General features: G+C 43.1%; 1 protein-coding gene across 1 annotated transcript; it reads right to left on the bottom strand.

Annotated features, from left to right (window-relative positions):
- Positions 1–88: 88 nt before the first annotated feature.
- TNNT3 (troponin T3, fast skeletal type) lies at positions 89–13,966 on the bottom strand. Its single transcript, XM_063398175.1, has 10 exons — positions 13,648–13,966; positions 9,512–9,530; positions 8,675–8,720; positions 7,757–7,873; positions 7,348–7,425; positions 6,981–7,094; positions 6,722–6,831; positions 5,788–5,878; positions 2,928–2,968; positions 89–476 (listed from the first exon to the last, which is right to left on the bottom strand). Exons 1-10 carry the CDS (start codon positions 13,676–13,678, stop codon positions 428–430), a joined length of 696 nt encoding a protein of 231 aa, XP_063254245.1. The 5' UTR covers positions 13,679–13,966; the 3' UTR covers positions 89–427.
- Positions 13,967–14,868: the final 902 nt, after the last annotated feature.

The following is a 14,868-nucleotide window of genomic DNA, read 5'->3' on the forward strand; positions in this document are numbered from 1 at the left end:
GATATTAACGGTTTGGACCAACTCCCAAATCCTTGGAAAATGGGAAGGCATTAAATAAAATACAAAACAACATTCCAGAGGGCTGTCATTGGAGTAGGTACTGGTTGTGCTTTATTTACAACATCCTGAGATTTGTACACAGCAATCTACAGGACAGCATAGGGCTGGTATTAGGAGGATAAGGGACATGCTCAGCAGGACTTGAAGATGCCAGCAAGGAGTCATCCCAGTTCCACAGGGAACCTGCTTCCCCTTGCCTGAGGAAGCCACCAGACCCCTCCAGGAAGAAAAGCAGCAGCAATAGCCAATCCAGGCTGATGCGATTTTTGTTATCGTAGAGGCTTGAGAACACAAGTGATCAGTGAAGGAAGGAGGAGGAGACCAGCAGGGGTTCAGCACACCACCAAAGGCCTTCCTGCCTGGTTCTTTACTTCCAGCGCCCACCAACCTTGCCCTTGGCTCCTGCCTTCTTGCTGCTACAATGCAAAAGGAAAGAAAAACATGTCAGCATGATGGAAGCAGTGCAGCTCTGTGGCCACTCTGCATTTCTGACTCCTAGATTAAGTTTCAGCTGCTTTCACTTCTCACATGTTGGGCACACCTGCCATTGACCACATCCTGAGAAAAACATTGTTGATATTGTGGAAAAAGATTCTTTCTGGGGCTCTTAGTGTGAAAGGCAGGATGTGCACACCTGAAAGAGATGGATCCTTCCAGACTCCTGGATTATCAGGATAGAAATCTAGGTGGTCTCCAAACTAAGTGACAGGTCTGTGTAGCCACAGACTTGATACTTTCTGAATACAAATCTGCTATGCTCTGGATTTTAGGATTTAGAGCTCTATCTAGAGAAATTTCCTCAGTATGAAAGAGCTCAGATCAAATTCCCCAGATGTTCCATTCAGTAGTGGAGGCAAAAAGCTGAACACTAATTTAAATACAGCTAAGAAGTGCTTTGCTCTAGCAAAGGCGTAGTGGCTATTTATATCATGAAACCAAGAGTCTCCAAAACAATCCAGACAACTTTTTCGGCCTGCTCTTATATCAGTATCCCTGTCTTGCTCATGGTGTGTGGGAGCAGTCCAGCTACACTCCCCACTCAAAGCACCTGAGGCAAACTCTCTCCAAGAGTTCTTGCACACCAAAGGGCAATCCTACATGCATGCCACTTACCTTCTGCCTGAGAAGCCTGAACTCAGAATGGGACCAGGCAGGAAGTTAGTTGAGTTAGACTCTGCACTAGTTCCCATTAGCAGCACCTTGGTTTGTGGGGCTCGGCACACCCCAAACCCTTCCATCTCACACACACAATGATGGGGCGCTTCTTGAACAAAAGCACATGCACAGTGGGGCAGCTCCTTGACGTGGCAGAATGTGGGGTTGGGGACCAAGCACAAGGCAGTGGGGCCCTGCTGTCGACAGAGGCCTTTCTTCAGAACCACTGGTTCCTCCAGGGAGAGGAAAAACACGGGGATACCGCATCTGGGGAGATTTTTGTTGTGCTGCCCCATGGATTGGTTCAAGAGCACCAGCCATATTTACAGAAGGATGTAGCACAGTGACAGAGATACACACGTAGTGAATACTTTACCTTTGACCTAGATAGGCTTGGTCTATTTGAAAAGATTGATGGTTTACATAAAAGAGAGCATGCACTTTCTGCTTATCCTAAATTAAACTCTATGTCCCTTTTGCCAGCCTTTCTGAAGGTTCAAAACCCAGTGTAGGAACTACATAGCTCCTCAAACAAAGACAGAATCCTTTTATGTCCACAAGCACCTGTGATGTTTGATGTTACACCTAACCTTTAGAGTGTGCTTAAGGAGATTTCATAAAGTCTGAAGCAAAAGACTCATTTGATCCTGGCAGGCACTGCTTTGGAATGGTAGTGTCTAGCATGGATAGAAATTTAAGCTTACAGGAATCTCATTAGCTCTGGGCTTCTCAGTGCAACCTTTTCAAATTATCTCCTGAGAGATTATCATGTCTTTTGGGGGAACAAGCTGGCAGTGGCCTGTTGTGGGTGGTGTGGTAGCACCCCGCAAGTGCAGGAATACCCAGACAAACCATGGCATCCTTCTGCAGCTGCACATTCTGCTGAGGTTTATCAGCCCACAGCTCTGTACAGAAAATACCACGGGAAGGTCAGGCCTTGTGTTTGGCATTACAGACAACCAAACCCCCAGTGTTACATTCATTTGATAAGTCAGGGTGTCTTGGGGAAGTGGGAAGGCAGTAACTGGTCACTCCTGTCATGCAACAATATCACCAAAGACCACTGCTTCATTCCTGGCATGACTTTGCTAAAAAGATACAGATGCACAGAGAAGAGCAAACCCACCACTGGAGAGCTCTCCTCCCTTTCTGCCCTGCAGTTACATCCCTGTGAGTGTTAGTTTCCTGCATGTTCTAACCCCCAAGCTGTGTCTACCCCTGGTATCTCATAAATCCATTAAAAATACCAGAATAAAAATATTAGACTCAAAAAAGTAATGAAACAGTCTTGTGGTGAAGGAATGTGGGAGAGATATGAGTGAAAAGAACTCACAACAGTAATACCATTGTTAGTCTTGTTACACACCATTCTTCATTATCTTAGCAACCACTTGTTTATCCTTCGTAAACAAGGGTTGTATTCCCTCAAGTATTCAAAGCACCTCAGTCAGGTGTTTGAAAAACCCAACAATAGCAGAGGAAATTCTTGAAGGTATGGTGTGAAGAAACATGGTTTTTTTCTTGTTAGGTGTTACATTCACTTCAGTTTCCCCTTCATTTTCTCAATGTGAGGCAGGATGGGAATGGCCCTTCCATCTCTAGCCCCATTTCATTGCAACAAGAAAATGTCAGTGTTGAGGCTGAAGTGACACATTTGAACACTGAGAAGATATCCCCCAGCCAGGAGCTAGGAGGGGGATATAAATACTTACTGCTTCTGGGCCTGATCAATCCGGTTTCTGAGGGTGACAATCTGCAAACAACATACATGACCAGGGTTTTTAAAGACAAAGAAACCTTGTTCCCTCAAGGAGAGGAGAATTTTACCTGCTGAGGTGCTCGAAACAGGTGCCTCTAGTAGGAATTAATACTTCCTTTGAAATAAAAGCTCACCCATGGCTGAAGGACAGAAATGTTAGTTCTTGGCAATAAATCTGCAAACCACCTTCATATGTCAAGGGACAGAAGAGCTTGAATTTTATAACTCTTACTAGAAGTGATTTTACATATTGAAATTAATTTCCTAAGAACTCACATGTCAAACTACAGGTGGGTGCACTGGAATGAATGTCACCTTGGACAACTGGAAAGCTCTTGGATGGCTCCATCACCTGCATGTTTCAATCTCACCTTCTCACTCTTTTCTTACTCGTGTTTGTGTAAACCCGAAGATCTTCAGTGGTCTTTGGATGGGGATGTCAAGAACAGAAGATGAGTATCACATTCTGCTGGAATACCTTTTGCTGGCTGGCAGAGCAGGAGGTGAGGAGCTTGCAGCACTCACCACTTTCCCAGCCACTCATTTAATAAGAGTGGATGACCTGATCCGCAGGAAAGCATGGGATAAACACCTTATAGCCTGACTTAGTAACTCCATTTGGTCTGTGGGCCTGGACTCATTACTGAAATCCTGGGACTCACGTACTGGAAAAGCCTACAAAACACTAGGGTGTGATAGAGAGCCCTCCTTTGACTCATCATCTTATTTGTAACTGAGTCAGTGTCCAACTTCGTTTTCCTGGACTGAAGAAATGCCCTTGCCAAGAGGTATGCTTTGCTTTTGCTTTTGGCATAATTCAAAATTCTGCACTGGCTCTGCTGGTTCAAGAACTGGTGACCCATATTTTGAATATTTAAAGTCTCACTTGACATTCCCAGCGTGCAAAGGAAAAAAAACAGAAGTCATACATTCCGGTTGTCCCAAGAACTGGTAATTCCTGGCTCACGACTCTCCATGGCAAACAGAAAAAATTATAAGAGACTGAAATGTTACCGGGAACAGGACAACACAAGCAAGGAAAGATCAACAGATCACTTGCTTTTGTACTTACTTGTGAAAGTTTTAGTATTTGTCACAGCAGTTTAAATTGCTATTTTCCAACCAAGTATTTTCCCCAAGTGTTGAGGAGAACCAGTTGTCCTCAGTTTGACCCAAGCACTTAAGACTTACCTTCAGTCATAACCTTATGATCGTGACTATGACACTCACTCTCCAATGAAGCACCAAAGAGCAACAGACACTAGAGCTAAAGAATAGCTCTACTTCTGTGTCCCACTTCCTTCCTTTGTCTCTCCCTCACATCCTTGCTTGTGTCTCCTTCATTCTCTTTCCTATTTTCACTTACCTTTCTCCTAATTTTTTTCCTGCTGTCATCCTCCTTTATTCTTCCACTTTTCCTCTCCCATCTTAGCTGTGGATTTTCCTTCTGCTTTGCTCATTCTTTGTACTTTGTCTCCTTGCTTTTCATCAGCAGGCAGCCACCTCTGTTTATACAGAGGTCCATTGCCATAGCATGTACCCCTCCCCTAATACTGCTTTATTTCTTGTTTTTCCACACCCCCTTGGCCTGTTATCCTTAAGCTAGCCCTCTGCAGTATTCTGGATCTAGACAGACATGAGCCACAAGGTGGAGAAGCTTTCCAAACCCCATACTATTCTCTGTATACTGTAGTCCAATCTATTACACATCTATCCCTAAGTTTCTGCATGTATTCCACGTGCATCAGGGTGATGCTCCCATGCATGCAATACCTGGTTTTGGATACAGAGTTTTGGATAGGGAATTATTTTAAGATGCTCTCAATACACTGCATCCTCAATTCTTTAACTGAATCCCTGTTGGACTCCTGACTCTTCCTAAATTACCACGTTATATCTTTTCAAAGAATGGAAAGGGAGAGAAAAAGGAAGTGAATGGAGAGACACAAGATCCATTTCTCTCTTTTCTCTCTGCACTTGGAGCCCAGTGCCAGCTCCCGTCTGGCACCTGGCTCTGACCATGCGGCAGGCTCATGCATTTGGTAGCCTTTGCTGCTGCTGTAACACAGGCAAGTCCATTGTACTTACAACTTGGAAAGCTCCTGCAGCCTGCAACGCATTGTTAAAATCTAAGAGAGATTGAGATAGTTACATTGGTGTTGCTCACTGCCTGTCAGCATGTGTCTGTGTGATTGGGAATTAAAAGGAGAGCGAGACAGAGTGTCAGTAAGATTTCTCAGCCACTGAAACCTAATGTGGGTGAGTGCTGCCCTATCCAGTGACTGTGCGAAGGAAACATGTCCACTTTCTGTTACCATATGACACTTCAGTCAGATGCTCCTGTCTGGAGACAGTTTTCAGTGACTCCAGAGAGCTCAGTCCACTGGTAATCTGTCTGGATGAAATAAACTTAAAATGTTCAAGTTTGAAACCAAAGATAGATCTAAAAATACTACTTTGCAATGGAGGTGTGTGAACTGATAGTTACTGAATTTTCAGGCCACGTTTACCTATAGACAAACAAGAATGAACGATGTTTCAGGAGAGGGCAGGGAGTCCAATTTCCATTGGGATTGCCTTTCCATGGGGCACAGAAAACCTTAAAAGTGACCTATTCAATTTTAGCCTAAAATGTGAAATCCAGTTCAAGTATGCATGTTAGGGGAATGCAGTTCAAAGCATCTTGATGCTTAAATATTGCAAAGGGTCATTGGAGACCCAAATAATGTCACAATATGACTTTTGCCAGAGGAATCACAAAGAGTTTTACATTTTGGACCCAGTGCTATTAGCAAAATGGCCTCTCAACTCACCTCATATTTTTTCCTCTTAATCTGCTCTGTAAAGTCATACTTTTCAGTCTCCAGCTGATATAACCAGTCCCACAGCTCCTTAGCTTTGTCCCTGTGTGTTTATGGGGGGAGACAGAAGCAAAACATCACATCAGATATTTTCCATTGTTTTCACATCATTAATAATGAATTTTATTTAATGCTATTCACACATCTTCCTGTAAACCCTCTGTTCTCTTAAAGCTACTCATCATTTTCAAGGTCACATTTTTCTCACCTTCAAATCTTTCAGACTTGCAGTCATGCATGTATCACACATTAACATAAATCCTCTAATTTTCCCCCTAACTCTTAATGAAAGGTAAGACTGCAGTGGAATCAGACAAAAAGGAAGAAGGACTCTGAAGGTCACCCAGATAAGCAGAGCAGTTGCCATTGTGCAATCTCATCTGTGCCAGGGCTGAGGTGAGCCAACCTCATCTTTCAGTCACATGTAAACCCCAACATGTGCAGTCCAGACTATCATCTGATGACTGCTCTGCACCAGAGCCCTTAGCTTCCAAACCTCTGGCTCTCATGGAGAACCTATTCATACGCTAGCAGCATTAACTCACCCCGGGAATGCTACAGATGCTACCTGTCTGTAGGTTTGTTCAGCTAGTCCCAGAGCTAGTCCTCTAAGAACTAATCCTAATTAGCAAGAGAGGCTAACAGAGCTATGCCAGGAGCACAGCTAAAAGGCTACCAAACCATTTCAACAGTTCCATACATTCCCATTTCTCCTCTATTCTTCAGGTAAAGCAAGGGTACAACTTAAGTTACAACTTAAGTGTGTCCCATGATGAATTTCAAGGAAGGCCCCCTCCTCTATCTCATTTTATTACCAGAGAAGACTCAGGACAGCAAGATCAAATATCAGTGGATTACATTCCATAAATTCAGATAAACGTGTTACCTCAGCTTGTCTTCATTAAGGTGGTCAATGTTCAGGGGCTTGCGCCTCTCTGCCAGGACCTTCTTCTTCGTCTCTCTAGCTGTTTGCTTCTTTCCTCTCTTCTGGTCAGCCTATTTTCAGAATATCAATTAACGTCAGACTGCAGAAATTAAGTCTGAATGAAACAATGTCAACATTGGGCCGTTTTCTCAACTTCTAAGGATGACTTCTTTAATGGTTTAATGTTTCCCAATTTCTTTCATCAATCCATAATTTTTACCTTAGCCAGATAACTGCTGTATGTTGCACCCATGGAGGACAGAGCCTTCTTCTTCTTCAGATCATCCTCAGCTTTTCTCTTGGCATCTTCTTCCTCTCTCCGTGCCTTTTCCTCCTGTGGAGTGCAACACACAAAACAAGTTACTCTAGGACAGACTCCCAGCTTTTCCCAGCAGCCAGTGTCAGTGCAGGGAATGTGATCAGAGAAGTACATTGATGAGAATTAGCAACTCGTGTTTTCTGCCCTTGCTTTAGGAGAGCGGTCATTCCACCTCTGGACTGAGGCAGGCAGAACCTGTAGGTTTTTTGTCTCTCGAGATCTCTCCAGTTTGATGCAGAGACAAGGAGAGGGAAACACAGACACTTACCGCAAGCCTTGCCTGACGCTCCTTCTCCTTCTCAGCCCGGATTCTCTGCTGCTCTGCTCTTTCAGCTCTGCGCTTCTCCTGCAGGGAGCAGTGGCACAGGCATTGGGTCATCATCACCTTTACCTGCCTCCACTGTTACACCCCACTACCAAGAGCTTGGCTTCACTGAGTGTGAGCCACCTTCTCTCTTTCTGGAGCATGCAGAAGGGTCTGTGGTACAGTTCTCAGATATAAAACAAGCGGCTAAGAGAGGTGACAGATGGGGGGAGAAGCCATTTGATGATGACTTGAGCAGCCACTTCTGTATGTGGCAGCACAGCTTTCTGTCAAAGTCTGACAGTGGTTTCAGCTTCTCGCCTACTGATGATCTCTCAATCTAGTACAGGGAAACAGCAGGCCAAGGACTCACAATCCTCTCCTTGAGGGCAACCAGTTCTTCCTCTTCCTTTCTTCTGGCTTCAAAGTGGCTGTCAATCAAGGCCTGCAGTTCAATCAGGTCTTTGTTCTGCCTTTTCTTTTGGATGTCCTAGAAAAGCAGGAAAACACATTAAGTCCATATTGCTCTAGTATTATGTCCTGGACGTTCCCAGCACCCTGCATACACAGAGAAACAAAAGCAGAAAGTGTCTGTAGATTTCCATGGAAATCCATGGATTAACTTAAAGGCTGTGGGTGCAATCAGACACTCATTCATGTAATAATCAGGAGCCCAGAAGTGTAAAGAATCCAAATCTCCCATTTCCCTACACCATATTTTATCCCTGGCTTTGCTTACACGCCTAACTTTGCATATACTCAGCTGCCTCCTCTTGGCTTTGTAATACAAATCTGACCTAGAAAATATTCCTTCATTTTGGGCAAAGCAAATACGTCTGTGAAGGTTTTCAACACCAGAATTTCTTCATTTTTCTAGCAACTTTCTAGGAAGATGTTCAGATCTCTACTTGTTATTGTAATTTTAGCTAGTGTTTCTCAGCAACAGATGAGAGCCTACAACTTTCAAGCCATGTGCAACAATGGGGCATAGGATCTGAGATCCCTAAAACACTTACTTTCTCCTCCTTATAAGGGCTTCAAAGATTTAAGGAAATAAACAAAAAAAAGAGAAATGCATGACTTTAGCTTAGTCACATTATCAGTGAATGCATTCAGGCAGTTTCAGGAAGCAGAGAGCAGCCTTTTGCTGAAATCAAGCAGCAAATCAACTATACTTTTGTCTTTGCCTTTACCCTCAGCAATATCCAATACAGGAGGAGTTATGTGGGTTTGCACTCATGTCTATTATCAGGAACAAAGGACAAACACAGCCAGTCTCAGGAATACTTACATCAAAATCTACTTTCTCACCCTCTGGTATTTTAGGAGCAGTTAGTCTGCAAAAAGTCAAAAACAAAAAGAAAAATGAAGGATTTTCATCTTAAAGAATACGCAGATTTTTTTAATAGCACAAGTTGTCCTGCCCTGCCCTCAGGAACCTCACTGACAGGAGGAATGTTGGTGGAGATAGGGAGGGGTGAAAGCGCCCATCAGTGGAAAACTACTCCAGAAAAGTCCTAAGGAGCATTGTCCTTCCTGGAAGGTCGTGCAGAGCAGGGAGTTACCCCTAAAAGCCCTCTTTATTCCCAATGCATATGGTTATTCCCTACCACACGGAAAGATGTTGGTCTGTGAGCGTGCCTGTGCAGGGTTGTACACTCCATCCTGGGCAGCTGGCAGAGTGGGAAGGGAAGGTGCTGGGGCCCAGAGCCAGCAGGTCCATAGGAAACCTTAGCAAAGCTCAACACAGCCCAGCCCAGCACCCTTCCCACCGTCAGTGATCCCACATGGAAAGGACAGTTTCCCAGCCACGGCCTCTCACAGAGGATTTGCTGTTGAGCTGCCTGTATTTTGGGGTATTGTGAGACCTCTGCATCTCAGACAGTTCATGAATTCTCTGACTCCACCAGGAACTGGTCTTAAGGCCCAGGCCAGTAACTGCTGCTAAGGCATCCTCTGAAGGAAGCAGCCATCCTGGAAAGGCATGCAGGAACAAACAGATGGATGTTGCAGGAGGGAGAGTTGGATAAAGGCTTCTGGTGGCCATTTGCCTAATAGAGAATCTAAGGGCTTCTGCTAAATCAGGAAAATGATCCCAGGGTTTTGAAACCTTGCCCGTCATACTTACTTTATTCTGGGCTTCTCCTCTGTATTTGGAAGGATGTAGTAAAACAGGAAGGGAAAAAGAGGAAGAAAGTTAAAACAACAGACACCACGCCAGCTGCTAAAGTAAAAGGAGGGAAGGGAAATTTAATCTTAGGGGAAACATACAGAGAAACTGGTTAAATCTCAAGCACGTCCAAAAGAAATGCACACACTCACACACCCCTTTTGCTATGAGTGAATTTGGTTTTACCCTCGAAACAGAATTTGGCAGAAAAGAATCAAGAGACTATATAAAAGTCCCAAATGTAGCATCTGGAAAGCAGTGGTTTTGTGTAAATGCAAAATTATTTTTCTCAAACCATCCTGACCAAAGCTCTAAGGAGGCCAGCTGGGCTGGAGGACAGAAAATAACTATGCTTTTTTCAATCAGCACTTTTTTTTGCTAAACTTAATTTAAATTCACAATATCACATTGCCGCGATAACCAGACTTCACCAGTTTTGTTCAAATATCTCACATGGAGGCCAGGAGGGGGAAAACCTTTATGCACACATTTTCTCCAGGTTCACTGGCTTCCAAGGCATCTTAGGGCACGTGTCCCTGAGATACCTTGGTGCCATGGGGAGGATGCTTATTCTTCTGCATTGTGTGGAATGATGGCTGGCTCCTCAAACCCAGCTTGGAAAGACCATCCTCTCTTAGCAAGCACCCTCTCCTGCTGCGGTACATGCAGAGTTCCCATGGGCATTAATGGGAATGATCTTTTCTTCTCCAGGAGAGGCATAATGCCCTGATAGGCAGGCTAAACCATCACAGAGACTGCCAGCCTCTGGCAGTGAGAATTGCTCCCTTGCAACAAGTGACCTTTCCTGGCCCTCAGACATGTGCTGGTCTTATGAGTTACTTGCTTAATATTTGTGCTTGTGGTCAACTCCCCTCCCTGCTATTCTTTTTAAACTTTGGTTATTAACTCCAGCGTAACGCCAGCAAGTTCAGTGCTGCTACTCCCACAAACAGAAATAAATTAAACCTATGTGTTTATTCTGGCCCATTCTCTCAGAGACCCAGGTTGACTTGCATAACCACACACCACATTTGAACTTTCAGGGATGCTGATGGATCCTGTGGTACAAGATTCTCCCTGTGCTGGCTCAGTGGGAGGAACTGAGGTAAAAAAAGCTCACAGCCTACTGAATCTGGTAAAAAAATGAAATTGTAAATAAAGTAAAAATAACTGCTTCAGTAGTGGGCATGTGATCCCTGTTATCAGTATCATATTACAGAAAGAGATTATATTTTTTCAAATGCTTATTTGCATCCAGCAGTTTGGGGATTGATGCTGGAAATTTGGAATAGCAAATAGGAAAAAATAGGAAAAAGAAAATGAAGTATTATAAGAGGGGAAAATAGCAAAAAAACTTATACTCGAAAAAATTTACTGAGGCAATCAGATGTAAGGGTGTTGGATAAAAAAAAAACTGAGAGAATGGTTGGAAATGGGTTATTGAGATAATCAAGAGAAAAGATGTGAGAGATGTGTAAAAGAAGTCTGAAACCGAGATTTCCTTTTTTTTTTTCACTCTTTCCCATACAAATTTCATTAATGACATTTAGGGGGTAGACTTTTCTTCTTTACTGCAAGAACACTGCCTGCCAAAACATATCTCAGTTGAGGCCTCCAGATGCCAGAGCAATGCTAAGAAAATAAACAGCATGTAATTACAAATGTGTTTTAGACTGCTCCACTATAAAGGAAGTCCCAAATCACTCCTGCAGAAAAATACCATTAGCCAACAGCGTGCTTTTGTATTCCTCCACTTATTTTTTTAGTTTGCTTTTCAAATAGCCACTGAGCTTCTTAACATGTTAGCTAAATTGCCTTTTACCTGGAGAGAGGAAAAGTAATCATAATTAACCAGTCAATCAGGTATGTTATTTACACAGGATTCCCTTCCTTCAAGACATACCCAGATAATTTTCATGGACATTCCTGTTTGGCTTAAAGCTGCCAGTTAGTAACACTTCAAAGAGAGGGGGAAGAAAAGAGTAGAGAGGGAATGACTGGTTTTGTTTGTTGACCTTGGTTGCCAGGATCGACACCTGTATGTCAATAACTGTGAATTTGGTTTCAGCTGCCACCAAATCAGCACCCCAACAAACAATTGTAAAAATGAAAAAACAACATTAGTTGTTCTTGAAATAAGAAATTGTAGTTAGAATTCTTGAAGGTACCTCCAGAAAACCAGAAAAAGGGGTATCGTATTAAAAATTAACCAGTAAAAAAAAATCTAATTAAAAATTAAACAGTAAAAAATCTATCCTCTGCAGTGCATGACCCAGCCTTTGTCCATATTGTATGAACCAAAAGCAGTCCAGGGATTCCACTTTGAAATGCCCCTTCTTTCAAGACACCAAATCAAGGAACTGGGCCAAAATTTGCTGACAAGCAGGAATTGTCATAGCAAATTCCTGTTCCTGTGGCAGATTTTGACTGATATTCTGGTCATTCTGACTATGAACCATGGGGCTGAGACAAAATCCCCACATCCAACCCTGCCAAAAGAAGGCAAGAGACACTGCAAATCCCAGTTCACTGCCCTGGTGATTAAAGAGTCATTGAGTTTCTGGTTTCCAAAAGGCTTTGTGCAGGGAGAGGATACACCACCCTGCTTACTCCTGCCCAGTCCGTGAGACATTCACACGGTGCTCTCCTTCTCTGGGAATCCATCTGAACTGCCTTTATTTCACTCAGAAATCCCTAAACACCCTCCCTTAATCCCTCTTCTCAGAAGCAACATATCTAACTCGCACTGTGTCCTTGGGAAAAAAAGGAAATCAATATGCTATTAAAAATAAAAGAAAAGAATGAGAAAAAGAAAGACAGAGAGGGGCTCAGGAAGGTCCTCAGGGTATTTCCCTAAATTAAAAAAAAAAAGCCTGAAAAGGGAGCAAGAAAATTAAAACAAATGAACAACAACAACAAAAAGATCTACAAAAGCAAAATTAAAGAAAACAAGGAAACACAGAAAATGTTTTTAAGAGACATTGGGCTTTGTCTTTTGAAGCAGCTGCCTGGGTGTTCTAGGGGCTGGGGCAGTCAGGAAGAACCCAGTTACTTCAACAGCCTCTAAGACTCCATGAGAACTTTCTATATGTTCAAACTGCCCAGGGAGGGGCTAAATTATCTTCTACAAGAGCAACAGTGACCCTGCACACTTTGGTTTGGTCCTTTCACATGAGTCTTGTCCCTGCTTGTGTGCTCCAGCACCCACTCAACCACGCATGACTACCAGGCTATATTTAGCTCCTCCCATCTGAATAGATGTTTGCTGTTTAGCACAATTCTCAGTGCATGGCTTGAGCAAAAGTTTACATTTCTGTAGATTCGGGCCTGGAGCCCACGACCAGCTAAGACTGTGTGAGGGATGCATGTCTATGCAGGGCTCAGTGTCATTTTCAAATATGCCACTCAGATTTAAGAGATTCTTTCCTGATTTTGGGGGGGATAGAGACGTTTTGCTGTTGAGAGCTAGGACACAATAGATTCTGGCTAAAAGACAAGTCCAGAGCAAGCTTCTAGAGCTTGATTTTCACCATCTACTATCCTAATGAGGATGTAGAGGCTTCTCAATACACTAATGACTCCCCAAGGGTGACTGGATATGCACAGTGAGCGATTCTTTGCAGCAGAGATGTTTTGGCCCAGTTCCTGAATTTAAAATAAAGCGAGGAACAAAAACAGACACATAAAAGACAGAGATATGTTAGAAAGATGACTTTGTTGTCCTAAGACAACACTGAGCTACCATCATTATATTCGCCTTCTTCATTGGCTGTAGGTTGAAGGACAAAAGAAAAAGAGAAGAAGCACAGTGATCAATCCACAACCAGCACTGTTCTAAGAGCACCTATCCCCACTCCCTCCCTGTTCTGCTGGGAACCTTGAACTCTCCGGAGATGAAACAAGAAGAAAAAACATCTTTTTGGTGGTTTGATTTGGCTAACAAACGGCCCTTTCCCCATGCTCACTGAAATCCATCTAGAGAGATCATTTCCCTCCTGTACTCTCTTTTCTCTTGAACAATGTCAATGTTTTTGACACTGTTTCCCCAGCACTGAAAAAGAAAAAGGATGAGGGTCTGTAGGTGCATCACATACCTTCCTCATGAGCTTCCTCTGCTGTTGTCATGGTGCAAGCAGTGATGGAAAGACAGGAAATAGAAAAAAAAAAAACAGAACAGTTATTTAAAGCTCTTGGAATCCTGAGAAAGAGACCAGGGAATGCATGAGGTGGGGAAAAAATAAAGGAATTAGTGAACTAAGGAAGGGAGAAAACTGGAGAGACTGTCAGGACTTAAAAATGCTGTAATGTTAAAGTAGCAGTAAGCATGGAGGTTAAAGGAGAAGAGAGCTGCAAATGATAATTGTGGTTAATGTCTGTTTCTCTTGTTTTCTTCTCTTCTACCAGCCCAGGACTCCTGTTCTCTCGCTCTCTCACACACATACACACTTCTGTTGCACCTAGGTGGAGTAAACCAGAAGTCGTGTCACATACCTGGCTCATGAACTTCAGGTGTGAAGTGTCATGGAACAAGTTGCGATGGAAAACAAGAGAATGAGAACAAAAAACCTGTTATTTCCACCAAAAGAGCTTTTGAGCCAATGGGGAGGAGGGGCAGAGAGGAAAAGGGGAGCCAAGAATGAAGTTAAGAAGTAAACAGGTAAAATATTTGCATTTGAAATAACACATAAAGAGAAGTCACAGAACAGGAAAGGTAAAAGAGGCAGATTTATGATAATAGTGCAGTGCTTAAAAAACACTTCTAATCATCATAGGGCATAAAGCACAACCTGACAGCACGGTGTACTGAGGTTTACCTGGATTGGAAATATGCACATGAACATAGCCAGCACTCTCAAGGCACTATTGGACCCATCCTTTACTACAGCAGTATTTCAGCCATTTGAAATAAACACAGTGTGGTTCAGAAACCTGCTGAAATACCTGCCATAACTCATCATCAACGTTCAGCTAACTTCCAAAGAAGCTCAGTTCCCTTCTAGATCTATGGCTCAGGCCGTTTTCTTCCTTGAAGACGACATTAATGTCTGTGTAAATGTACTGCTGCTCTTCAAATCCATTTGCAATGTAAAATTACAAACGGATTACTTCATAGGAAGAAAAGGTTCATTAGAAGTCTGTGCAGGTCTACATGTCATTCTTCTGGGTTTTGGCAAAGCAGGAATAGATCAGCAATGTGAATTTGCAGGGCAGATTTTACTTTTCAGCCATACACACACACACACCACCAAATACCTTGCAAAGCAGGCATAAAATCCCCACAAACTCTCACAGTGTTTATATTCCCCATGTACAGT

Source organism: Prinia subflava, chromosome 5 (genome assembly GCF_021018805.1).
Source record: "Prinia subflava isolate CZ2003 ecotype Zambia chromosome 5, Cam_Psub_1.2, whole genome shotgun sequence".
Taxonomy (NCBI): Eukaryota; Metazoa; Chordata; class Aves; order Passeriformes; family Cisticolidae; genus Prinia; species Prinia subflava.